Source organism: Somniosus microcephalus, chromosome 1 (assembly GCF_052327205.1).
Source record: "Somniosus microcephalus isolate GS21.2 chromosome 1, FLI_Smic_1.0, whole genome shotgun sequence".
Lineage (NCBI taxonomy): Eukaryota > Metazoa > Chordata > Chondrichthyes > Squaliformes > Somniosidae > Somniosus > Somniosus microcephalus.
Window position 1 is genome coordinate 425,182,046 of NC_140987.1, and position 27,634 is coordinate 425,209,679.

General features: G+C 50.4%; 1 protein-coding gene across 1 annotated transcript in view; it reads left to right on the forward strand.

Annotated features, from left to right (window-relative positions):
• The window catches only part of LOC147125255 (calpain-5-like), a 209,402-nt gene that overhangs the window by 176,495 nt on the left and 5,273 nt on the right, over positions 1–27,634 (forward strand). The window contains exon 11 of the mRNA XM_085999981.1: positions 26,316–26,437. Within this exon, the coding sequence (XP_085856107.1) occupies positions 26,316–26,437 (122 nt within the window). The remainder of the gene's footprint in view (positions 1–26,315; positions 26,438–27,634) is intronic.

Below are 27,634 nucleotides of genomic sequence, written 5' to 3' on the forward strand. Positions count from 1 at the left end.
AGAAGATAGGAGCAGGAGTAGGCCATTCGGCCCTTCGTGCCTGCTCCGCCATTTAATGAGATCATGGCTGATCCTTTAATTCAGTATCCCGTCCCCGCCTTCTCTCCGTAACCCTTAACCCCTTTTGCCCGTAGAAATATATCTAATTCCCTCTTAAATATATTTAATGAGCTGGCGTACACTGCCCTCTGTGGCAATGAGTTCCACAGGTTCACCACTCTCTGAGTGAAGAAATTCCCCCTCATCTCTGTCCTAAATGGTTTAGCCCTTATCCTTAAATTATGTCCTCTAGTTCTGTTCTCACCCGCCAAGGGAAACATTCCTTCTGCATCCAGTCTGTCTAGACCTGTCAGAATTTTATACACTTCTATGAGGTCCCCTCTCAATCTTCTAAACTCCAGTGTGTACATCCCTAAACTACATAGTCTCTCCTCATAGGTCATTCCCGCCATTCCTGGTATCAGCCTGGTGAATCGCCGCTGCACCCCCTCCATGGCAAGAACATCCTTCCTCAGATGAGGCGACCAAAACTGTACACAGTACTCGAGGTGTGGTCTCACCAGTGCCCTGTACAGCTGCAGCAAGGTATCCCTGTTCCTGTATTCTAACCCTTTTGCTATGAAGGCCAGCATACCGTTTGCCTTCTTGACCGCCTGTTGCACCTGCATGCTCGCCTTCAGTGACTGGTGTACAAGAACACCCAGGTCTCTCTGTACTTCCCCCTCTCCCAATCTATTGCCATTTAAATAATAATTTGCCCTCCCGTTCCTGCACCCAAGGTGGATAACTTCGCACTTGTCCACATTATAGTGCATCTGCCATTTATCCGCCCAATCGCCCAGTCTGTCCAAATCGCTCTGGAGCTTCCTGGTCTCTTCCTCTGAGCCCACCCCACCTCCTAGTTTAGTGTCGTCTGCAAATTTGGAAATGCTGCATCCGACTCCCTGATCCAGGTCATTAATGTAAATTGTGAACAGCTGGGGGCCCAGGACAGATCCCTGTGGTACCCCACTTGTTACTGCCTGCCATTCAGAAAATGAGCCGTTTATTCCAACTCTCTGTTTTCTATCTGACAGCCAGTTCCCTATCCACGCCAAAACTTTCCCCTTTATCCCATGAGCCTCAATTTTCCATGCTAATCTTTTATGTGGGACCTTATCGAAGGCCTTTTGGAAGTCCAGGTACACCACATCTACTGGCTCTCCCCCATCTATTCTACCAGTTACTCCCTCAAAAAATTCCAATAGATTAGTCAAGCACGATTTACCCTTTGTAAATCCATGTTGACTCTGTCCTATCCTGTCCCCATTTGCTAAGTGCTCCGCTATTTCATCCTTAATGATGGACTCCAGCATTTTGCCCACAACTGATGTAAGGCTTACAGGTCTGTAATTACCTGCTTTTTCCCTACCCCCCTTTTTGAATAGTGGGGTAACGTTAGCTACCCTCCAATCCATCGGCACTGTTCCCGAGTCTAATGAATTCTGAAAAATCATCCTTAGTGCATCCGCTATCTCTAGGGCCACCTCCTTCAGTACCCTAGGATGCATGTTATCAGGCCCTGGGGATTTGTCCACCTTCAATCCCTTTAGCTTCCTTAACACCATATCCTTAGAGATATTGATTTGCGTCAGTTCCTCCTTTGCCAATGTCCCTATTTTTCCCGATATCCCAGGGAGGTTTTTTGTGTCTTCCTTCGTAAAGACTGACCCAAAGTATGCATTTAGTTGATCTGCCATTTCCTTATTTCCCATTATATATTCCCCCGTATCTGACTGCAATGGACCAACTTTGGTTTTCACCAGTCTTTTCCTTTTGATATATTTATAAAAGCTTTTGGAGTTAGTTTTTATATTTTCCGCCAGCTTGTTTTCGTAAGCTATTTTGCCCCTCTTGATCATGCCCTTTGCCCTCCTTTGCTCTATCTTAAACTGTTCCCAATCTTCCGCTCTGGCGCTTTTTTTGGCTATTTTATACGCCCTATGGCTGGGAATCTACATTTCCAGCAAAAAAAAATTGCTTTTATTAAATTGTTTTTAAAAACAAGTTAATTCATTTGTAAATATTTTCTCTAACCTGATTCTTTTTCTTACCTTGCCCCGTTTTTGTAATGCCTCAAAGCCTGGGCCACTCCTGCCCAGCCACGCCCGAGCTAGGTAATTGTCCCACGGCTTGTGGTAAGCTCCTCCCCCCCCTCCCCCAGTCTCCCCTGTCACGTTACCCGGGGCAACGGCATCGACTGCGAGGGACACGGGACAGGCACAGGGTGCGCGCGCAGCAGGCGACACACAGAAGTCCGAGGCACAGAGTGCGGGAAGCCAGCAGGTGAGATGCGGCGTCTCTCTCTCTTCCCCGCTCGGCCGTCTTGAAGCCGGCTCGGGCGGGGGGCTGGTGCCCGGGAGGCCGGTGCTCAGGAGAGCGGGAAGGGTTACCCCAGCAACGGTGCTCGGGAGGGCGTGGGGCGGGGCTCAGGAGGCGGGGCTTGGGCTGACCGTGGCGCTGCGCTCGGCTGGGCCATGTCAGTGCGTGGGGCAGCACGGAGCTCCGCGGAGCCATCGCCGGCAGAGGGGAGAGGGTCTGCTGGCGCCCCCCTCCCTTTCTCCCCCCTCCCTTTCTCCCTTCCACCCTCCCTCCCTTTCTCCCTTCCCCCACCCTTCCCCCCCACACCCTTCCCACCCCCCCTCCCCCCTTCCCCTCCCCCCCGTCGCTCTCTCTCTTCCCCCCCCAGTCGCTCTCTCTCTTCCCCCCAGTCGCTCTCTCTCTTCCCCCCAGTCGCTCTCTCTCTTCCCCCCAGTCGCTCTCTCTCTTCCCCCCAGTCGCTCTCTCTCTTCCCCCCAGTCGCTCCCTCTCTTCCCCCCAGTCGCTCTCTCTCTTCCCCCCAGTCGCTCTCTCTCTCTCTTCCAACAACAACATGCCCTCAAAAATCCCTCGGCACCGCCGGGCACTTCAGCTAGTATACATAAAATGGTCTTTCTGTCATTCTGTCTGTTTGTCTTTCAGTCTGTCTGTCCGGCTATACAATCAAAAGTTATAGAGCGTACCTACACAAATGTTATATCAAAAGAAAGCTTATCATTAGGGGACTCTAATAGGCATATTTACTTTTTGGTCAGACAAAAATTGTTCAGACAGTATACAAAAAAGGTTAAAAAGACGGCAACATTCCGCTCATTAGCGTTGAGTGACGTGATGGTTGACCAATCGTACAGGGGATTAACCTGATGGTTGACCAATCGGTGCGTCACGGGGGGTGTTTCATTGCGTGTATGGGCGGGCCTAATCCTTCTGAGCTGAGGTGAGTGGCCGCCATCTTGATTCCTAACTATTCATTTATTTTTCCCACTTTCTGCGTGTTTATTTTCAAATCTAGATTTCCAGCAAAAAAAAAGTTGTCTTTAAAAAAAGTTAATTAATTTGTAAATATTTTCTCTAACCTCATTAATTTTCCTACCTTTCACCCTTTTTTTCCCTCTTGACTCGCTACCTCCGCCGGGCGCCGCAACCTTCCAGGGTTACCCTGCCTGCAGGCCTCGAAGCCTCGGCCTCTCCTCCCCAGCCACGCCCGAGCTAGGCACCTCCCAACCCGCTCAACAAGCGGCCTGCGATCGCCGGCATCTTTGTAAAGGCTGGTGGGGCAGTACGGAGCTCCGCCGAGCCATCGCCGGTGCTGGGCTCGGGTGCTTTGTGGCCTGCGGCCGAACTGCAGCTGCGGAGCTCGGGCTGCCCGGGGCGCTGGGCTCAGCTGGGCCATGTCAGTGCGGGTGGCCGAGGCCCCGGGGCCTAGCCTTCTCCGACCGCCGCCGGCAGCGCAACTCTCAAGACTGGCAGAGGGGAGAGGGTCTGCTAGCTCCCACCCTCCCTTTCCCCCCTTCCCCCCTCCTTCCCCCACACCCCCTTTCCTCCCCCACACCCCTTTCCCCCCCCACACCCCCTTCCCACCCCACCTTTCCCCCCTCCCACACACCCACTTCCCCTCCCCCTCCCCCTTTCCCTTCCCCCCATATTCCCCCCTCCCTTCCCCCTCCCACCCAGCCCTTTCCCCCACCCCTTTCCCCTTTCTCCCATCCCTTTCCCCTTTCTCTCCTTCCTCTGTCTCTCTCTCCTTCCCTCTGTCTCTGTCTCTCTCTCCCTGTCTCTCTCGCCCTCTCTGTCTCTCTCTCCCTCTCTCTGTCTCTCCGTCTCTCTCTCTTCCTCCCTCTCTCTCTGTCTCTCTCTCTTCCCCCCACTCTCTCTCTCTCTCTCTCTTCCCCCCACTCTCTCTCTCTCTCGCCCTCTCTGTCTCTCTCTCCCTCTGTCTCTCCGTCTCTCTCTCCCTCTCTCTCTGTCTCTCTCTCTTCCTCCCTCTCTCTCTCTCTCTCTCTTCCCCCCACTCTCTCTCTCTCTCTCTCTCCCCCAGTCTCTCTCTCTCTCCCCCCCAGTCTCTCTCTCTCTCCCCCCCAGTCTCTCTCTCTCTCTCCCCCCCCCCCGTCTCTCTCTCCTCCCCCCCAGTCTCTCTCTCTCTCTCTCTTCCAACTTTCTCTCTCTCTCTCTTCCAACAACATGCCCTCAAAAAACCCTCGGCACCGCCGGGCACTCCAGCTAGTCTACACTTCAATAGGACTGCAAGTTCTTTCTTTTTCTTTCTCCTGGATGGGCCCATGCCTTCCATTGTCTCTGCTCTTGACATCCTGCATTGCAGTCATCGCTCTTGACACTGGCTCTCCCAAAGCAGTAATCCATTCCCCAACTCAGTGCAAAGCTCATCCATCTGCCGCTCTGAGAACAAACCTCTCTAATTTCCTCCCCATTCTTATCCCCTCAGCTACTGCCTGAGCCCCACCTGCCTGACCTCCTCTGCAGGTCTCCTACTAACTATCTAATCTGCGTTCCCCTTCAAAATGTCCACTTCCTTGTAAATAAGGCTCTTATTATGCATGTCCCCACCTTAGATGAATCCGTTGATATCCTGAGCCTTACAAAAACCTGGCTGACAGATTGTGACTCCTTCTCCCTCACTGATGCCACCCCACCTGACTTTACATTCCACTGTATCACTTGCCCTGTTGCTGTCATGGCAAAGGCACCTTGACATGTCCCCTTACGCCACTGGCACTTTCTCCTTTAAGCACCTCACCCTGTACACCATTCCCATTTCTCCTTTTAAAATCTTCTTGTCTACCACACTCCCAAATCACTTGGCTATTTTGTGGCTGAAATCTCTTCCTTCCCCTCCTTACTTTGCCTCTGCCCCAAACTATTCTCATCTTTGATGATTTTAATCTTCTTCTAAATTCCACCAGCCTCCTCTCCTCTGATTTATCTGTACTCCTGTCCTCACTCATCTTCACCCTCTACATAAACTCGTCCATGGTCACACTCTCAACGTTATCATCTCGAGAGGTCCTGCCAACCCCAGATCTCTATCTTTGACAACACCATCTATGATCATTTTCAATAAGTAGCCCTACCCCTCCTTTAACTGTCTATTATGTGCTTTTAGAAGTCCATCTTATTTCCCTTTATGTGGACTGCCATCTTCTTCCATACTCACCCTTTAGCCTTCTTAATCTCCCTTTTGAATATCTTCTATACTTTTAATACTTTGCAACTTTTTTTTGTAGTATTCCCCTTTATTTATCATAAGTCTCTTTTTTTTAAAAACCTAATTTTTACTCTCACTTCTCTATTTATCGCTAATATACCAATCTTTGAAGCATGCCCTTTACTTCTAGTCACACTGTTTATAATCCATCCTTTATGCAATGTGTGGATACCTAGTGGACAAGCCAAACCCATTTCCTGCAGTGAGTAACCCTGCCTTCCCTTACTCCACATATCTTCCAGAAACATTGCCTCTTCACAGATGTTGCAGAGCAGAGCCAGCTGGTCCCCAAACCTAGCAATCCTCTTCATGAAGGGCACAGCCTTCCAACACTTCATGCATGTGTATTGCCCCTGGATTCTTTACAGGTCTGGGATGTTCCACATTATACATGCAGCACACATCATTGATCTAGCTCCTGATGTCACCATTTCTATTCTAACTTCAGTGCTGCTCTGCACTTAATTTATTAGAATTAATTAATTCTCACTTAGCTTGCAAGTACAAGCCCACTCTCCCTCAGCACAAAACTCATTATCGCATCTCACCCAATCAGTCTCTTGCAGCTCAAGAAGCCTCTCACTGGCAAAAATTAATTCAGAACTACAAGGCCTAGAAATTCAGTGTCGCCACGTTTGGGGTGTTATAGTCGAGCGGGCACTAAATTTAGCGCCCGGCGCAAATTATCGCCACCTTCAGCGAAATTGACCTGCTTCGCCCCAAGAGGGGCTTGGAGCGCTAAGGCAGGCGCTGCACGACTGTCCTAAGGCGCTAAGCCGGAGAAGCGAGGCGCTACCACCGAGGGCGGGCGCAGCGCAGGTGCGGCCAGTTAGCGATTGCAGGCAGACACACTGGCGCCGGTCAGCTCTTAAAGGGGGAGGCTTGATTTGGACTGCAGCCACGCCCTGCACATTGGAGCCCTGATTCTCGGCCTGGACAGACCTGCTGCCACATTCTAATGCCTAGGACCATGGAGAGGGCCAGGGAGCGAGCACAGCGGTTCAGTGAGGGGGCCCTGAAGGTTCTGGTTGGTGCAGTGGAGCGCAGGCGATCTATCCTGTTTCCGGACAGTGGCAGGAGGCCGCTGCCCAACGAATATCGAAAAGCTTGGAGGGAGGTGGCACACAGTGACCTCCAGCAGCATGGTACCTAGGACCCCTGCGCAATGCAGGAAGAAGTTCAACAACCTCACTCGGGTTGTCAGGGTGAGTGCCCTTTTCAGTATCCTCTTCATCCCTGCATGTGCACCTCACTTTATGGCCAAAGGGTCCTGAAAGCCCCAATGCCCAGCCCTCATCCAACACCTATGGGCCTTTCATGAAACTCACATGCACATTCACCACTTTACACACTGTAAGGGCTATTCCACCATGGGAGACAGTGCAGCCAAGATCAGGGCTTCACACTGTAAGGGCTATTCCACCATGGGAGGCAGTGCAGCCAAGATCAGGGCTTCACACTGTAAGGGCTATTCCACCATGGGAGGCAGTGCAGCCAAGATCAGGGCTTCACACTGTACTCAGAGCCCGTCCTTTCTCTTGCAGGGCAAGCTGGCCCATAACAGAAGGCAGCAGCAATGGACCGGGGGAGGCCGGCCTCACCTTAAAGACCTCGGCGATCTGGAGCAGCGAGTGGAGCGGATTATGGCAGGCCGGATGATTGGCCCCGTTGCCACTGGAGATGCCAACCCCATTCTGGACAGCAATAGTAAGGTCATCACCTTTTTGACCTCTCTCCTTCCACTTGTGCCTCACACCAGCATCCTTTGCCACTATCGAACCAATACAGTGCATTGCAGCACTCATGCCTCCCTCGCTGCTGCCCTGTCCTCACGCTAAAGCAACTCTTGTACCTCCTTGCTTTCAGATGGTGAATCACCAGGTGAGGAGGTGGGCCCTCAAGCTGCCACTGTGAGTGATTCTGAAGGCGAGGATGAAGAGGAAGCCGGACCATCAGTGCCACCCTCAGCCGAGGCAGCCCATGGCCATAATGGGGACACGTCTTCCCTGGAGGGGAGCAGGGGGGAAGGGTCTGAGGAGGGTGAAGCTCCAGGGCCCAGCAGGCTGCAGCAATGCGGGAGGGTTAGGGAAGCTCGGCGGCCTTCTCTCCGGAGGGAGAGTCTGTCCTCCAGTCCTGCTACAGTGAGCGCAGAAGAGGTGCGGCTCCTCGCTGAAATGGGCGCCCAGGCGGAGCACAGGCACACTGAGCTCATGGCTGCAGTGGCAAGGATGCCCGACTCCATAGAGTCACTGGCAAGGAATGTCCAGGACTTCGGTGCAGCACTGGCAAGGAGTCTGCAGGACTTCGGTGCAGCACAGGTGGCTTCCACGCAACTGCTTGGTGGTGCAATGCAGTCAGTGGCTGGTTTGATGCAGACGCAGATTGAGGCCACACGAGCACTGACTGCTGCCACCCTCCCTGCATCGGGCATGAATCGCCGGGGCCCTCGCCACGCCGCAGAAGGCCAGCAGTCTGTGCTTCAGCAGATTGCTCCGCATGCTGCAGTGCTGCCCCGTGGGAGTGCCAGTGTGTCGTCCGACCAGGGAGTGCCTGTCCTCTGTCAGGATGGCAGTATTCCTGCTGCCAACACTGTCACTCCTCCACTGCAGCTGCCACCACTCGAAGGACAGACTGCTGCCGCCCATGCAGAGTTGGAGCAGTCAGCAGCCGGGCCCTCCAGGCCCAGAGCTGGTCCAGGCCGTACCTCAAGGGCATCTGCAGTCTCAGTTTCTGACACTCAACAGCCATCCCCCAGCCTTGCTGCAGCCACTGGGGTCCCATTGCGGAGGAGCTGCAGGGTGGGAAGGGGCCAATCTCGCAAGCGAAGAAGATCACCCTCGCAGGCCAAAAAGTAGGAGGTGTGGCAAAATGCTGTTAATTTTTTTAGTGAAGGCCGAGGATCATGGTTATTTTTGGTTAACTCTTTTGTTCATTGTCTCCAGGTTGTGAGAGCCAGTTATGTGTTTGACTTTTTTGGGGGGTTTCTCTGTATTTCTTTGTCATGCGGGAAGGGCACACAGTTTGTTAAATAAATAATTGTCTTTATTCAGATTGTGTATGTTTGCTCTTTGAACTATTTGTTGCCTTGACCGGCTCAGGGTTTGCAGAACCGTTCCATTCATGTTCTTTCAATGGCACAAGCCATTCCCTCAGAGGGGGCCTAGAACCGACTTGCAATAAGCCACTGACGGACGGCCCTTGCACTTTGTGCCTCCCTCCCGTCTTGGTGCTCCTCCTCCTCCTCCTCTGGTGGTGCTCCAATGTTTGCTGGCAGTGGCTGAGTCCTGAGGACAGCCAGGTCATGCAGCACACTCCAACAAAATGGGAGACTCGCTCAGGCGAGTACTGACGGGCTCCCCCGGAATGGTCCAAACAGCGGAACCGTTGCTTTAGCACGCCGATTGTGTGCTCAATGATGTTCCTGGTTGCTTGATGGCTGTCATTGTATCGTTCTTCAGCAGGGGTGCTGGGCGCACGGAGCGGGGTCATCAGCCAGGTGCACAAAGGATAGCCCTTGTCCCCGAGAAGCCAGCCTCCTGGGTGAGCCAGGGCTTCGAAAAGGTCTGCCACAGAAGTCTGGCGCAGGATGAAGGCGTCGTGGCTGCTGCCTGGAAAGCGGGCCTTGACAGCTAGTATCAGCTGTCTGTGGTCACACACCAACTGCACATTCAACGAATGGAACCCCTTCCCGTTGCGGTAATCCTCGGTATTCTCTTGAGGCGTCCGCAAAGCCACATGCTTGCAGTCAATGGCGCTCTGGACCATGGGGAAGCCCGCTATTCTTGCAAATCCCATTGCGCGCTCTTACTGCTTGTCCAGGGTCATGGGGAAGGAAATGTACTGATGTCTCCTTTTGAAGAGGGCATTCGTGACTTGGCGGATGCAGCAATGCACCGCAAACTGGGAGACATTGGCAATGTCCCCAGTAGCGGATTGGAAGGAGCCGGTGGCATAGAAGTTGAGAGCTACTGTCACCTTCACTGCCACCGACAGAGACATCCTGCTCCTCAGCTGAGGCTGCAGATCTGTCTGAAGCAGGTGGCAGAGCTCAGTGACCACCTCCCTGCTGAATCGAAGCCTCCGAATACACTGCTCCTCAGACATGTTGAGGTAGGAGAACTGCTGGCTGTTAAGTCTGTGTGTTCTAGTTGTATTTAAGATTAATTACTGACACAGACTACAAGAATAACGTTTCAACAGGTCTTTACTAGTTGGAGGTCAGGGCTATACTAACAGCAATATCACTACACAGTACTTATATACCGGTGGTCACCACCGGTATTACGTATACAGCAGCCAGAGAAAGTAGTACATCTCAAGGTGGAACAGGCTTAAGTTCTCTTCAGGTGGAACAGGTTACATACACCACAATCCTCCCTTTTTAGCTTAACAGTCATATCCCCATTTAACATAACATAATAACATATATACATATATAACTTCAGGTATAAACAGTTCAAAGGTTCAGTCTCTCAGGAGGCCTTCTGATTCGGGTTGGATAACGCCTTTCAGTGGTCTCTGATTCTTGTTGCTGAGGTGACTCCTCTAGTTGGTTTCCTATGTATTGGACGTCATCATCAGGTACATTCCCTGCCGAGGTAGATGCTTCAGGTTCATTAACGTCTTCCACAGTTGTCTCTGTCGCAACCATGGGTTCGACCCTTGCTCTCGATTCTACCAGTTGATCCGCATGACGCCTTATCACATTGTTACCAATATCTACTGTGTACATCAGAGGTCCTTGTCTGGCCCGAATTGTTCCGGACTGCCATTTTTCGTTTCCATAGTCCCTTGCCAACACTGGTTGTCCTACGTCGAAACTTCGAGTGGTCTTGTTATTAATATGCCGGAACTGTTTGTTTTCCACTTCCCTCCGCACATTTGGTTTTAACAAGTCCAACCTGGACCGCAACCTCCTGTTATAAAACATCATGGCAGGACTTTGGTTAGTTACTGCATGAGCGGCGTTTTGATATGCCATTAGGAAATTGTCCACCTTGTGTTGTAGCGGAATCTGATCATCGTTCATGGCCTTTATTGCCTTTTTGAATGTTTGGACAAATCTCTCGGCCAACCCGTTTGTCGCCGGATGATATGGGGCAGAGGTATAATGTTTCACCCCATTCTTCTTTAAGAATTTTTGGAATTCTTCCGACACGAACTGTGGTCCGTTGTCCGAACATATCTGTTCTGGCAATCCGTTCCTTGTTCTTAACACCGCAATTGTCTTTTCTGAAGTAGTGGTATTCATCTTGATCACTTCTGGCCATTTGGAATGTGCGTCCACCGCAATTAGGAACATGGAGTCCATGAATGGACCAGCAAAGTCAATATGTACGCGTTGCCATGGGGCTGAAGGCCATTCCCATGGGTGTAGCGGTGCGATCGGAGGTGCATTTTGCACTTTTTGGCACCCAGCGCAGCTTTTCGTCAACTCCTCTATCTGTTGGTCAATACCCGGCCACCATACATAAGCCCTAGCAAGACTTTTCATCTTAACTCCCCCCAGATGACCTTCATGCAGTTCCTTTAGAACTCTTTCCCTTAACTTGGGAGGAATAATCACTCTTGTCCCGTACATCAAAGTACCATGGCAGACGGACAGCTGGTCTCGCCTTGCCGAGAATGCCGGTAACAGAGGATCACCATGTGTTGGCCATCCCTTCACTGTCACCTCGTAGACTCGGGACAGTGTCGGGTCGTTCCTGGTTTCTCTTTCAATACTTGCATTGGTGACTGGTAAACACTCGATGATGGTCGAATGAAATAACTCAACAGGGTCAACTTTCGTCATTTCTTCTTCTTCAGGTAGTGGCAGGCGCGACAGCCCATCAGCATTGCCATGCTGCTTTGTACCTTTGAATTCTATTTGATATGCCCCTAGGAAAAGGGACCATCTCTGGAGTCTCTGTGCTGTCATCACCGAAACACCCTTCTTAGGGTTAAAAATGGATACCAACGGCTGATGGTCTGTCAGAAGTGTGAATTTTTGGCCCTGCAGGTAATGATTAAACTTCTTCACTCCCCATACAAGGCTGAGAGCCTCCCTATCGATCTGCGCATAGTTGCGCTCAGCGGAGGTCAATGATCTGGATGCAAACGCGACTGGCCTTTCCGTGCCATTTGGCAACTTGTGTGAGAGTACTGCCCCAATACCATATGGAGAAGCATCACAAGCCAACCGAATAGGCAGTGTCGGGTTGAAGTGAGCCAACACTTCCTCTGAGGTGATCAATTCTTTGCTTTTGCGAAATGCCTTCTTACAGTTTTCGCTCCATTCCCATGGTACCCCCTTCTGTAAAAGAGCGTTCAGCGGGTGCAGTACCGTGGATAGATTCGGTAGAAACTTATGGTAATAGTTAATCAATCCTAGAAACGACCTCAACTGAGAGACATTATCCGGAGCGGGAGCCTTTACAACTGCCTCTATCTTGTCAGGAGACTTATGAAGCCCCTCCCGGTCAATGACATGACCACAGTATGAGATCCGCTTCTGAAAGAACTCACATTTCTGCCGATTAACTCGAAGTCCATACTCTTTCAGCCTGTTGAGCACCAGTTCCAAGTTTGCGAGGTGTTCTTCATCACCATCTCCTGTAATCAGAATATCGTCCAGGTAACATTGTGTACCTGGAATTCCCTGTAATACCTGCTCCATGGCCCTCTGCCAAATTGCTGGAGCCGATGCCACTCCAAAAACCAGCCTATTATACCGGTACAAACCTCTATGCGTGTTGATCGTGAGGTACTGGCGTGACTCTTCTTCAACCTCCATCTGCAAGTACGCCTGCGCCAGGTCTATCTTGGTGAAGTGTTTCCCGCCAGACAACGAAGCAAAAATATCCTCAATCCGCGGAAGCGGATACTGCACCGTGTGAAGCACCGGATTAACGGTGATCTTGAAGTCTCCACAGATGCGAACCTTCCCTGGTTCTCCTGGCTTGTTGCTCGAAGGACGTTTCATAACGGGAACAATGGGCATAGCCCACTCACTCCAATCTACCTTAGACAGTACACCTGAACGTTCTAGCGCTTCCAGTTCCGCTTCTACAGCAGGTTGTATTGCATAGGGTACCGGTCTGGCTTTGAAAAATTTTGGGTGTGCATGTTCATCAATCTTGATGTTTGCCGTAATTCCTCTCAGTGTTCCCAGTCCCTGCTGGAACACCTCTTTAGCATCATCCAATATTCTGGACAATCGTTTAGGTTTGACATCTGTTTCCCCGGAATCTACCGTTAGTGCCTTTAAGGAGTGCCAGTCCATATTCATTTTCCTAATCCACTCCCGTCCCAGTAGTGGTGGACCTCCTTCAGGTAGCACATATAAGTCCATTACTTGGCTTTCTTTGCCCTTGTGGACCACTTTTACCTCTATCTTTCCGATGGGGTACATTCTTTGCCCCGTGTATGTTTTCAATATAATCTCCATATCCCGTAGGGGAATATGTTGGAATAACCTTTTGTAATCTTTCTTATTCATGACCGTCAATGCCGATCCAGTGTCCAATTCCATCTTTACTTGGACTCCTGCTATCTGAAGAGTGACCCAAATTGTCTGGAGATCTGCATCCTTACCAACGTTGTGTACTCTTAAGCTACCCAGTTCATTACTGCTGGCGTCTGAATCTGACTTCTGTTCGTTCGAACTGTTCTTTGTCACCTTGTGTACCTTTATGTATTTTCCTTGTGGTGACTTTTTGTTGCTGGTCTTCTTTCCTGACCGGCATACTTTAGCTATGTGGCCAAGCCTGCCACACATTCTGCATTCTTGGTTTTTAAACCGACACTGGTTCTGATCATGCGTTGTCTTTCCACAACGATAACATTTTACAGTACTCAAAACCAATTGATTTGTACTGAGTTCCGGTGACCGTAGCTGCATTACTGCCGTGCCTCTCGCTGCGGCTTCGTGTGATGCTGCCATAGTGACCGCTTTCTCAAGCATCAGCTCATTCTCCTCGAGCAGTCGCTTTTGTGTATCTTCTTTTAATAATCCACACACAAATTTATCTCTTAGCGCATCTGTTAGTCCCGTTCCAAACTGACAGCACTTTGCTAGCTTACGCAATTCCATTAAATATTCAGCATTGCTTTCATCTTTCAGCTGCTTTCTGCTGTAAAATTTAAATCGTTCCGCTAGCATCAGCAGTGTGGGGTTTAGATGATTTCTCAGGACAGTAACAATCTCCTCGAACGTCTTCTCCGCCAGTTCATCTGGTGATAAAAGGTGTTTCAATTGCCCGTATGTCTTCGCACCCATTAAGTTTAATAAAGTTAGTGCTTTCTCATCATCTGGGATTTTATTTGCTTTACAATAATTTTGTATGCGTTCTACATACGTGGCCCAATCTTCGATGTCGCTATCAAAGGTATTAATGTTCCCATGTTTAGGCATCGTTGCAATTTTTTTTAGTGATTTCCCTTTTTCCAAGAAGGCGGCTTCCCGCTCTTGTCTTCGTCCTCCGCCTACAAAATGGCGGTTTCCCGCGCTTGGCTGTCTTTCCCGCGCTCGCCTTCTTCACCCGCTGGCTGCAATGGCGTTTGGCGTGCCGCTGCTGCTCCCCTTTCCCAGCGGTTAGTAACTCCCCCGACGCTGTCTCCGCTTCACCGCGGCTCCCTCGGGCATTCGCGCTTCCCCGATGTCGCGCCTCGCAGCCCTTCTTGCAGCCCGGTTATTAGCACCGGCTGCGTTCGCCTTCACCGCGGCTCTCGCGCCTTCAGTCGCCCCAGACGCTGCGCCTTTTTGGCCCGAATGCGGCCCGGCCCTTATCACCAGCCGCGATCGATGTCCCCGCGCTGCACCTTTTGGCCCGAATGCGGCCCGGCCCTTATCTCCGGTCGCGATCGATCTCACCGCCCTTATTCCTCCATCTTCCCTCCCCGTCTGTACAGCCAACGCGGCCGACTTTCTGCTCGCGTCGCTGACCGGCTTACCCACCACCGAGGTAGAAGGAAGATAGCTGACTGCCGCTGATGGAGGCTTCGAGTTCAGGATATCTTCTGCACTCCGGGTTCTCGATGCCTGCCGCGCGACGTGTCTTCCAGCAGGGTGATGAGGGTGGATGCCTCTCTGTGGACGAAGCCGCCGTGGATATAAACTGCCGCAGGGTAAGAATCGGACTCATCGCCACTGTTAAGTCTGTGTGTTCTAGTTGTATTTAAGATTAATTACTGACACAGACTACAAGAATAACGTTTCAACAGGTCTTTACTAGTTGGAGGTCAGGGCTATACTAACAGCAATATCACTACACAGTACTTATATACCGGTGGTCACCACCGGTATTACGTATACAGCAGCCAGAGAAAGTAGTACATCTCTTAAGGTGGAACAGGCTTAAGTTCTCTTCAGGTGGAACAGGTTACATACACCACACTGGCGGTATACCCTGGGAGGGTAAGGTCTCCTGTGCCGACGCCTGTTGGCCCTCCTCCATCTGGCCATGATTGGCACTCTCTCTCGGCGTCTCTGAGCCCTCTCAATGCATTGGAAAAACCCAACGTTTCCACCCATTACAGCCCGCATAATATGTGGCCACTCAAGGCTATGCCACTGAAAAATCAATCCAACTGCAAAGTTCTGGGCTGAAGCCAGAAGTACCTGTGCGAGCGCTGACTCAATGCAGAAAGCTCTCTCCCTTTGTCTCTCGCAAATCTCTCTCTCTCTCACACAGAAAGAGTGGTCCAAAATGGCTACCACTAAGATGCCAGGAACAGCCCCTTTTAAATAGCGCCCCCCCAACCTCACAGCGACTGGGAACCGTTCCAATCAACCAGTCGCTGGGAGCGCCAGGCGGAAAGAGGGGGGCGCCACTGAAGTTCCGGTTCGGGGTGCACCAAGGGCGTTGCACCATGAAATGACGTAAGGATCTACGTGTGCAGCTGAGCGGACGTTGCGGTTTTGCGCCGCCGCTAAATGTCCGCTCAATTTCGCGAGAGGCGCAGGTCTCGCCGCGCCTGGGCGCTAGCCGCTTTGTGCCCCACTTATCGCCCTCTTAAGGTGCTAACAGCTGGTGCTACCAACTGAATTTCTCCCCCCAAGACTCTAACTGATCACTCTCTCAAGAATTCACATGGCTCCCTCAATTAAAACTGCGCAATCAGTGCAATCCAGTTAACTTAATTAATTTTGAAGTTCAATATATTTAAAACAAAGTGCAATCAACACAATCCTCACACAGCTTCCAGTTGCCTGGCACACTTACAACACAGCCACCAACTTCTGATTCTTTAACTTCTCTCAGCAAAAACTCATTGTGTCAGTGTCTCACTCCATCTCTTTCAGCTGTAATATGCATGACAATGGCTAAGCCAATAGCATTCCAGTATGTCTGTATTTCAGTGCACAGGGGTTGGCTTTCAGTACACGGCACAATATTTGGCTCTCGGTACCACATCTGCGCACAGATCCACTGATTTGGGTCCAGAACCTGAGTCCAGTGAGCAAATTCACAGAAGACTACTGGTGAGATTTTTTGTCAAAATGTAAAATTGGCTTATTGCACTTGCAGCAGTGTGTGTGCATTATTCAGTTGATTCCACTTGTTTAAATCAATCTAGGATTTCAACACCTTACTGCAGGGCTTCTGTATAAACTTAAAACCTAGCTTTAAAATGTTGGGAAGCCAGGCGCAATTAATGACATATACTTACTGGCAGCTTGATGCTCAGTGACATAACACCAGAAGGCTGTGAGTGTGACAAGGAAACGTTTGCTATTAGCAACAGCTTTTGACATCGCAGGTTGGTTGGAGAAATAAGGATCAAAGCTCAGATTGGTAAAATTCTCTGGCACACCTATAAATGGGGGGGAAAAAATAGGTGCTCCTCAACACACTGAGCCTATCCCCATCGCGTCATGGAGTGGCGTTGAATTTGCTGTTGCCCAATTTTGCTGTTTTAACTCTTTGACTTGGTAATATTGCATATCTTTGCTAATGTCAATTCATTATGGAAATGAGCTGCTAAATGAATTGTCCTACAGGTATGTTATTTGTTGAAGTTTACTTTCTTTTTTAGCTTCCTAAATGCATCTAACAATGGACAAATTCCAGATTTGGTCCTTATGTCTACCTTTGCCAACAGAACCCTTCATGTATACAGGGCCGCTGTTTGCAATTAATTACAGCACGATTGAGATGTATAGCAGGACACGGTGCCATAAAATTTTAGATATTTGGGAAATGACTGTAAATCACTACTTGCAATATTATTTAAATGACACCCCTGGTAACTGGGATAACTGATTATTCTCCAAGATTTGCAGGATAAGATTGAACAATGGCTGCTCTGTAAGGACTCCGAAGCTGCAGTCCTGATGGCGGTTTGAGTAAAATCTTTGACTTGAGCACAATGGCTCCACCAGCAGGCTCTGAGCAGTACTGCAGCCATTTGTGCTGTGAAATTTTATTACCACAAAAATGAAAGCATCTCCCAGCAATCCATTTTTTTAAGTGGCAAAATTTAGGCACCCGAACAATGTGAACATTAATAATTGTATTTTAATGGAACGTTACAAAGAATGAAGAAGTATACTTAGAATCACAGAATCATAGAATAGCACAGCACGGAAGGAGGCCATTGGGCCCATCGAGTCTGTGCCGACTCTTTCGAAGGGCAATCCAATTAGTCCCACTCCCCCGCTCTTTCCCCATATGCCTGCAATTTTTTCTTCTTCCAGTATTTATCCAATTCCCTTTTGAAGGTTACTATTGAATCTTGCTCAAACATCAAGGCCTAGAAATTCAGCGGGCTGCGCCACCCGTTAGTGCCTTAAGAGGGCACTAAGTGGGTTTTACGCCATTGGCCACGCCTCCTGCTAAATTTAGCGGGACGCTAATGGTGGCACTAGCCGTTAGCGCTGCGCCGCTACTGATGACGTCATCGGTGTGCGCAGCGCCCCTCTACCGCCCCGATCGCGAAATTTAGTAGCGCCCCCTGCTTTTACGCTGGTCGCAATTTGCGACCGGTTCAGGGGGGCCTACGTGTGGCGGTAGAGGCGCTGAGGTGCGGGGCGGCCATTTTTTTTGCTGGCCGCCTGCCAGCACCTCTCCGCGCCGCCGACCCCAGCCTCCAGAGCACCCCCCCCCCCCCGTGGAGTGCCGACTGTGTCCCAAGAGCCCGGCACCACTTCTCGGTGCCGGGCTCTTTTGCCGGCACTCGCGCTCTTTGAGCGCGCTGCAGCAGGCCCCTCCCCTTTAAGGGGAGGAAGGCCTGCAGTACCACAGCGCGCCGGGCCGCAGCGTGTGGCGCTGCGGCACGTTGCGCTGCGATCTTCAGTTGCAGCGCCCCAAGAGGGATGCGGGGCGCCTCGAGTAGCGCCGCGCTTCCCTCTGGGGCGCTGAAAGTGAATTTGCGGCGGGCGGCCGCGACTACTTCCAGGGCGGTACTTCCGGCACCCTGGCGAAGCTGGCGCCCCAATCGGGGCACCACTGAATTTTTAGGCCCAAATATGTTCAGTTCAATTTCTGATGATCTGGTTTGTGTGAGTGTGTTGCTGCTTTCCTCTTGGGAATCCTAATTACAGAGTCCAATCAGAACGTGTGTGTACATCTACTTTAATAGAATGGATGCGCTGGGAGTACTTAGGCCGTAGAGATTCCTTCAAAGTGCATCTGCTCCATAGCACAGGAATCGGAATCATGCAATATTTAGTCTCAACAGTTTTTTTAATTTGTGATTTGCTTTCTCTAATCGCCAATTATTATGTTTTTAAATTATAGTAAACCCTCAGCAGGGTTTGAAAATAGAACTTGAATGATACTGACATGACACAGGGAGCTCCATTTGTGTAAACTGCTGTTTCTCCAATGTCTTGTTTCATTTATATAATTTACCTTTGTTGGTTTTAAAAATGTCTACGTTAACTGCGCCTTATGGTGTCAGGCATTTCAACACCAACTTGCAACATGTAGCACTTTTAAAGGAGCAAAACACCCCATTGCACTTCACAAATATGGAGTCAGGCATCAGCCAGGATTTGAGCGATGAGTTAGGTAAGATAGCTGAAAGCGTGGTCAAGAAGGTAGGTTTTTGAAGGTGTGAGAGGCGTAGCAAGGTGGAGGGGGTTTAAGACGCGAATTCCATGGTGCAATGGTGTGAGGACTGAAGGTTCTGCCAGCGATAGTTTGGTGGCGGGAGGGGGGATGCACACTGGACCAGATTCGGGAGAGTGCGCGGTGTGTGCTGAAATGTGCAGCTGAAAGAAGAGGCAGTGGAAGGATGGGGTGAGGCCGTGGAGGGATATCTAAACAAGGATAAGGATTCGGAGATCAAGTAAGTCATTTCAAGGAACAATGCCAATGTGGAAACAGTGAGGTTATAGAGTGGCACACATTATGGGAACCAACTACCACATCCAAATCAAACAGAAAATCTGGATCCCTGTGTCAGCATTAAGCACGCCCAGGTCTGGTGCAGCAAGGTAAGATGCAGAGTGAAGCCCCTTCTGTTCTTTCTCAGCAATGAGCTTTAACCCCAATCTCAGTAAGGCACTCCCTACTGTACTAATATGGCATTTCTGAGTCCCACACCACACCAACCACTCTTGCTGCCTCTCTGAATCAGATCATTCATTAGCGTCAGGTTAAGGGTACTTTGGTCCTGTAGACTTGCACACATTCAGACCTGGTTCGAGACCACCCAAAGCCATTTCTGTAGAACCTTTATGATTGACAGAGGGGAGACAGTCCTGGTTGGATTAAAACCCAGGTCCCAGCCACCCCCGGACCCAGTTTTTTCCTAATCTACTTAACTAGGTTTTTAATACCAAATGTTATCTCTAAGTTTAGAAATCATTCACTAGCAATGCTCTGTTTGAGATATGGCCAAATGGAAAGATTATAGTGAGGTCACTCCCTACTAACTGTTTGCTAAGGATGGAATATTCTGAAGGAGTTCTCTAATAGAAGTACTCGGTACTATAAATATGCATAGCCATGGTTGCCTCAGTTAGCTAGTGCTCATCATAAGACTGTAATGGGTTTACAGTAGTTGTAAACTAATTTCCCCTGGGCGCAGCTCAGCACAAACATAACAATGAAATAGGAGTGACTTTAATAACATTATTATTCCCTGGAGATCAACTAAGTTGAAATGCTGAGCTATTTTCAATGGCATTCTAAGAACAGTATCTAACAACCGACCTATTAATATCCTAAGTGCTGTGTCATTCTCCTGTTGCATTACATAGGTTTGTGATTGTGGAAACGCTTCATCCTCAACATGGTATCATGTGACTCTGTCCTGGTGCCAGATTATAACCACAAGTGTAGTCAGTGTTAGGAAGTTTACATAGCTAAACCCTGCCATTTTATTTATTTATTCTCCAATTTTCTTCCCTCCTGTCCTCATCTGAGATACAATTCCAAGGCAGTAGTCACCTTCCATTGCCTCACCCTAGTTGTGAAAGTGTTTGATAGGGTAGATGCAGAGAAGATGTTTCCAGAGAAGATGGTTGTGGTGCTGGTAGGTCAATCGTCCCAGCCCCAGGACATCGCTGCAGGAGTTCCTCATGGCAGTGTCCTAGGCTCAACCATCTTCAGCTGCTTCATCAATGACCTTCCCTCCAACATAAGGTCAGAAATGGGGATGCTCGCTGATGACTGCACAGTGTTCAGTGCTATTCACAACTCCTCAGATAATGAAGCATTCCATGCCCGCATGCAACAAGACCTGGACGACGTTCAGGCTTGGGCTGATAAGTGGCAGGTAACATTCGCGCCACACAAGTCCCAGGCAATGACTATCTCCAACAAGCAAGAGTCTAATGACATTCAATGGCATTACCATCACAGAATCCCCCACCATCAACATCCTGGGGGTCACCATTGACCAGAAACTTAACTGGACCAGCCACATAAATACTGCGGCAATAAAAGCAGGTCAGAGACCAGGTAATCTGCGACGAGTGTCTCACCTCCTGACTCCCCAAAGCCTCTCCACCATCTACAAGGCACAAGTAAGGAGTGTGATGGAATACCCTCCACTTGCCTGGATGAGTGCAGTTCCAACAACACTCAAGAAGCTCGACACCATCCAGGACAAAGCAGCCCACTTGATTGGCACCCCATCCACCACCTTAAACATTCACTCCCTCCACCACCAGCATACCATGGCTGCAGTGTGTACCATCTACAAGATGCACTGCAGCAACTCGCCAAGGCTTCTTCGGCAGCACCTCCCAAACCCGCGACCTCTTCCACCTAGAAGGACAAGGGTAGCAGGCACATGGGAACACCACCACCTCCAAGTTCCCCTCCAGGCCACACACCATCCTGACTTAGAAGTATATCGCCGTTCCTTCATCGTCGCTGGGTCAAAATCCAGGAACTCCCTCCCTAACAGCACTGTGGGAGTACCTTCACCACATGGACTGCAGCGGTTCAAGAAGGCGGCTCACCACCACCTTCACAAGGGCAATTAGGGATGGGCAATAAATGCTGGCCCTGCCAGCGACGCCTAATAAAAACTAATTCAAAAAAACTTTTGAGGGAGTCCAAAATTAGGCATCACAACAATAAGATAGTCACCAATAAATCTAATAGGGAATTCGGGAAAAACTTCTTTTTACCCAAAGAGTGTTAGAATGTGGAACTCGCTATCACAAGGAATAGTTGAGGCAAATAGCATAGATGCATTTAAGGGCAAGCTAGATAAGCACATGAGGGAAAAAGGAATAGAAGGATATGCTGATACAGTTAGATGAAGAGGGAAAGAGGAGGCTCGTGTGGAGCATAAATGTTGGCATAGACTAGTTGGGCCGAGTGACCTGTGTCTGTGCTGTAGATTCTATGTAATTCTTGATGTTGATTGCTGGAAGGGTACTTGACTGTGGAGGACTTCACAGCTGTCCCTGATCCTGTTCTCACTTGATAACCATGCATGTGCTTCTACAGCAGGGGTTGTTTGATAGCGATCAGAAGGGCAAGCCCCTGGCCAATTTTCCCTTCTCTCACTCAAAGTCACTGTGGTTATTTGCAGCACACCTACCCCTAACTCAGCACAGAGTGGCGATCCTAACCTGGACCTTTCTAGGCTGTATGACAGAGACTTAGGGGCCGATTTTCCCGCAGGTGTGGGGAATTGTCGGGTTCCCCGAATGTCGGGGTTCCCACACAAATCTAAATGGGTCTGCCAGCTGGATGCAATTTTCGCACAATTGGCCAATTCATTTCCAGCATGTGGGCACCCTTACTAATTGACTATTTCCAGTCAGAAAGCCCCACAGTATGATGTCGTCATTCGTGGTGCTTTTAAAGTCTATAGCAAGCATTGCAACCTCTGCAGGCTTCCCAACGAGCCGTTCAGTATGGCAGAGGAGCCTGCAGCAGCTATGGCCAGTGCCAGACCCCGAGCTGCCATCAAATTCGATGAGTCGTCACTACAGACATTATTGAATGGGGTTAGGGCCCACAGGGAGGTCCTCTTCCCTAGGTCAGGGAGGAAGAGGCCTCCCACTGAGACCAAGGCTGCATGGATGCAGGTGGCAGCAGATATAAACTCTCTGGGAGTCACCAGAAGAACATGGATGCAGTGCAGGAAGCGATTCCATGACCTTCACCGTACAGGAAAAGTAAGTATGAAGTTTCCATCACCCTCAACCTGATCCCCATTGCCTTTCCTCAACAGCACTCAGCTTCAGCAATCTCTTCCTCCACATCCCACTTCAGTCACATCCATGCACCCTTACCCATTCCCTCTCTCTCCTCACATTCACATACATTCACATAACGATTCCACCATGCAGCCCTCACACTGCCTCTCACTCTGATGCTTGGAACACAACTGACAACACACAGGGAGGGCCCTTGGTCTTGCAGCCTCACGCCATCTTTGTCTCCCTCTAAGTATCTATGCTATGCAATCTCTACACTCACTCCTTCATTCTCACTCAAACTCCACTTGTCTCCCTCATTGCAGGAAAAGAGCTCACAACAACAGAGAGCGAGCTAGGACTGGAGGAGGCCCACCCTCAATAGCCCACCTGACCCCCTGGGAGGAAGGAGTGCTGGAGATTGTCGGGGCTGATGTGGCTGCGGAAGCTGGGGAAGGAGAGACAGGGGCAGGCCCGCAAGCTGGTGACAGAATAGTTTTCCATCTCTCTCATTGACATAGCATGAGTCGCTGTTATGATTCTGAAGCTACATCATTTGGACTTACGAGCATCTGCAAAATCCAATGTGCATGTAGCCTTGGCATCACATCTCTAACTCTTTCCTTTACTCCCCCACAGGACCATCCAGAGCCCTCGTCCCCACTGTGGAGGAGGAAGAGGCTGTGCATCCAGACTCCTCAGAGGAAACTCCAACCTCTGAGGGCGCAGCGTCAGCAGAAGTAAGCACACCCAGCACCAGCGCAGACACTCACACCTCGGGGGGACCTTCGGGACATAGAGTAGTGTTGTCACCTGGTGTTTCACAGCTCACAAGTGAGCATCAGCAGATTGTGGAGACAGGGACAGCAGTGGAGAGTCCTTGTCGGAGGGCACAGGCCTCTGCCAGCTCAGCTCAGTTGCATGTCGACCCTCTGCCTCTGGGTCCATCCACAAGCGAAGAGGTGATGGATCTCCATGCACAGATGCAGGAGTCTCTGGCAGGTTTTGTCTCCAGGGTCGCTGTAAGTGTGGAGTGAATGGAGGAGTCCATAGCGAACATGAGCAGAGCCTTAGTGGAGTCATTGGCGCATGAACGCATCACCACGGAAAGGATGACTACCTCTGTGGTAAGGCTGGCTGCGGCCGAGGAGAGGAGGGCTGCGGCCGAGGAGAGGAGGGCTGCGGCCGAGGAGAGGAGGGCTGCGGCCGAGGAGAGGAGGGCTGCGGCCGAGGAGAGGAGGGCTGCGGCCGAGGAGAGGAGGGCTGCGGCCGAGGAGAGGAGGGCTGCGGCCATGGAGGAGCTTAGTCGCCAGGGTATGGAAAACATGGTGAGTGCTCAGAATAGAATGACATCTTTTGAGGAGCGATGGGCATCTATTGAGCACAGAAACCAGACCTTCATGGAAGTCCCTCTGAGCAGGACTTCCAGTGCAGATACGGGTCCCCATGGCCCCCCTGATGTGCAGCAAGGTGCTCTCCAGCCACTTGCAGGTGCTGAGGGGGACCTGTCCCATGAGAGGGACATTGCTGGCACACCTCAAGGAAGTGGGGGCTCCTCTCCACGTGCTCACACTTCCATGCCACTGCAGAGCCCTCAGTCAGAGCCCCGCCGGAGTCCACACCCAAGTGAGATAGGCGTCTCAACCCCTGCATAGCTGCAGGAGCAGCAGACTGCTGGCGAGCCCTCACAGGCTCGCCACCCCAGAGGACGCCCGCCAAAGGTGTCGAGACAGGAGCAGCAGGAAAGTGAGCAAGGGGCCTCCACATCTGCTGAAGCCACAGGGGTACCACTACGTAGGAGCACGCGTAAGAGAAAAATAAAGCACCACTAATCACAAGGGTAGTCACTTGGGTGAAAAGTTTTGTATATAGTTGTAATGCCATCAGTATCTTGTGCATTAAAAATCTGATGGCAACTGCTGCAGTTGTGGCGTCTGTCATTTGGCGAATGGAGATTTCACGTAGAGGCCTTAGGATTACTTGCAGTTGTCAGCAAGCTGGTCAAATAGGTAGAAATGCGCAGGGATTGGCCATTGTCCATGCTCAGGTAAGAAGCAGCGAGGCTACAGTGTTTGATGTACCGGGCTAAGCAAATCTGGACAGAATGAGTGCGTTCCTTGCGTCGTGGTGGTGGTGGCGGTCGTCTCCGCGGCGGCTCTGTGAGGAGCCTCTTGGTCCTGCGGAATCTGCAAGCCACGACGTTGTGCCACGTTGTGAAGTATACAGCAAACCAAAACGATTTTGGAGACCCTGGCTGCGGAGTACTGTAGGGCTCCACCTGATCTATCCAGGCATCTGAAGCGCATCTTCAGCAATCCGATGGTTTGCTCGATAATGCATCTGGTGGAAATGTGGCTGGAGTTGTAGCGCTCCTCAGCTTCGTTGGCTGGTCTCCTCAACGGCGTCATTAGCCAAGTCCGCAGGGGATATCCCTTGTCTCCAAGTAGCCATCCCTGAAGTTAGTCTGGCGGACTGAATAGCGGAGGCACAGTAGACTGGCGCAGTATGAGGGAGTCATGGCAGCTGCCAGGGTACTTGGCACAAACACGCAAAATCTCCTTCTTGTGGTCACACACCAGCTGAACGTTAAGGGAGTGGAAGCCCTTGCGGGACAAAAACTCCTGCATTGCGATGGGGTGCCGTAAGGGCCACATGTGTGCAGTCAATGATGCCCTGCACCCTTGGAAAGTCTGCCAGATGAGCTAATCCAAGTGCTCACGCCCTCACACTTGCTTGATCCCTGGTGAAATGGATATGATTGTGCACGAGGGCAAAGAGGGCATCGGTTACCTGCATGATGCAAGTGTGTGCGGCCGCCTGGGAGATGCCGCTGATGTTTGCTGCTGATTCCTGGAAGGAACCTGAGGCAAAAAAGTTGAGTGCGGTGGTGACTTTGATGGCCACTGGTAAGGAGTGTCGACCTGGTGCTCTGGGCTCCAGGTCTTGCTGCAGCATTGTGCAGATGTCAGTCACTACCTCTCGCGAAATTCAGAGCCGCCTTTGGCACCACTGCTCAGTCATGTTGAGGTAGCTGACCCTGTGTCTGTAGACCCTGTTTGGGGGGTATCTCCTGCGCCGACGGCCTTCCATGCGCTGGCCCCTTCTGGCCTGTGCTGTCTCAGGTGGGTGAGCCACAGCCTGTCGCTGCTGCTGTTGTTGCTGGTGCTGCTGCCTCCTCTGCTGTTGGAGATCCTCTAATGCCAAGAAGGGAAGGAAAAAAAGGCCTCCCATGCTTCTGGTAGATGCCTCCGTTGAGGAAGCGCTGAGTGAGGGTGGTGAGAGGGGCTTCCCAGGAGCTCACACTGGAGAAGTGTGAGGGGCTCCAGCCTTCCACAGCTGTGCCTAAGCCTCGAACAAGTTGCCCCAAGCCTGAAACAACAAGGTCCTGCAACTTACAAATGCTGTCTGATTAAATCTCTTCTTTCCTGATTGACCTGCAGCTGAAAGTAAGCAAGCCGACATTGTTCACGTCAGGTTTCATCAGCGGGGTTCCCACCAGGCGTGTTTAACGTGGGGAAAGGCTGAAAATAGCAAGGGCCCCTTAAAATGGCATTATAGATGCCAATTATTGGCGATTAGGCTCCCGACGACCAGTCCCGCCAGCTGCGGGCAGGACTGATTCGGGTCGGATTGAAACGCCGGGGTGAAAGTCGGACGGGGCGGGGAATCAGGCGGGGGCGGTCGCGACCCCCTATTTTTGCAATTTCTCCCCCCCCCCCCCCCCCCCCCCCCGACATGCCTGAAACCCCGCCTGACGGCTCCAGGAAAATCGACCCCTTAGGGTGAACTTCCTGACCAGAAATATTACTTCCTTTGGCTGGATTCAGGGAAATAGAAACTGGGAAATTGTGCTGCTGATGCTCCTACCCAATCGCCACCTAACTTGTTGGTTAACCTCCTGATTGCCACATGTCAATTTTTCAATACCTCCATTTATTTAAACATTAAAACAATTGGCAGCATATGCTAATTTAATTAACAGTGATATTGGAGATGTGGACTCTAGAATAGTAGAACTCATTAATTACTATCTAAAATGGCCAAAGCAAGAGGCTAAATGGTAGGGCAGTGACAATATAACCTACTGTGATCTATATGTGGCCATGTGCCGGATAACATTTTCCTGACCTTTAACCCTAGGGAGATGACCCTTGACAAGCCAGAGGTGACATGTTGGAACATTATTTTGCGTTATCCACGGATTGTCACCCAGGTGCAACTTCACAGTGCAACAGACCTACCAAAGCAGAATTCATCTGGAGGTACATCCAGTGCATGACTTCCTGGTGTAGACAAATTATACCTTTACAATGATCTTGAATATCTCGAATACATTGATTGACTCTGCATCTCTGGCAATCTCAGTCCAGTTCCATGATGGACATGGATGGTCCCACAGCACAAAACCTCTCATAGTTTGGCACAAATTGGCAATAAAATTTCTAGTCCCATTCAGAAAGGCCATAGGATAGTTACTGTGGGAAATGAAAAATATTATAATGGTGCAGCAGGGGTGTGTTCTTCTGAGGTTGAGGTTAAGTCATTTCGTTGGAAGAGAGTAGAGTGCACTTTAACTGTATATAACCATTCTGTAGCTGCCCTGGGGGAGCTTAGTGCCAACACTTGAATGCCTGAAACAGGAATGATCCCAGCACTGACATCATTTGTCTTTATAAGTAGGAAAATTCACCAAAATTTTTATTTAAACAGGGACAATATAATTGTTACATATTCATCTCCGGTTTGATGTCGCCAGTCTCTCCCGTAAGCAAATCCCATCAGGAGTTTACCTTTACTGCCTAAGGATGAAACTTCCTTGTTATATGAACAGGGTCCTGTAATCATGCATATGCCACATGTGCTTCTCCAATCTCCTGATAGGAGGTCTGATGGACACTTTATTGAGACAAGGCTGATTATAAGTCAACAATCTGATTTATTTTACAAATTCTAGGTGAACAAACAGAACATAGCTTACAAATCTCACCTTACTTCAACTTATTTCCTTAACACCCCTCATAACATAGAAAATAACAAACCACGGCACACTGTCACTTGTTAGCGGGCTAAATGCACTCGTCTCACCAGAAGACTGTCTGAAACCAGTCAGCCCCAAACTGAGAGTGAATTTTCTCACTCTCCAGGCCTTAGACTGTGTGCTTCTGGATAGGAAACCAAGGGATTTGCCTCTGACCCACTCTCAGGGCTGAATTTTAATGGGGAAGGCAGTTTGGGGGGACTTCAAGGTGGTCGGGAAACCCGGGAGAACAGGTCTACCACAGGCCCTGCCGAAATTAATGGCAGGGCCTGATTAAACTGGAAGCCTCTGTTTCCCACCTGCAGCCAGCCAAATTGAGAGGCTGGCTGGCTCCGGGCAGGCAGGCCTGCGGCAGGAAGGAGGGAGTGATCGCGTGGGGGCCGGGAGTGGCAAGAGGATTGGGGGGGGGGGGGGGGAATCG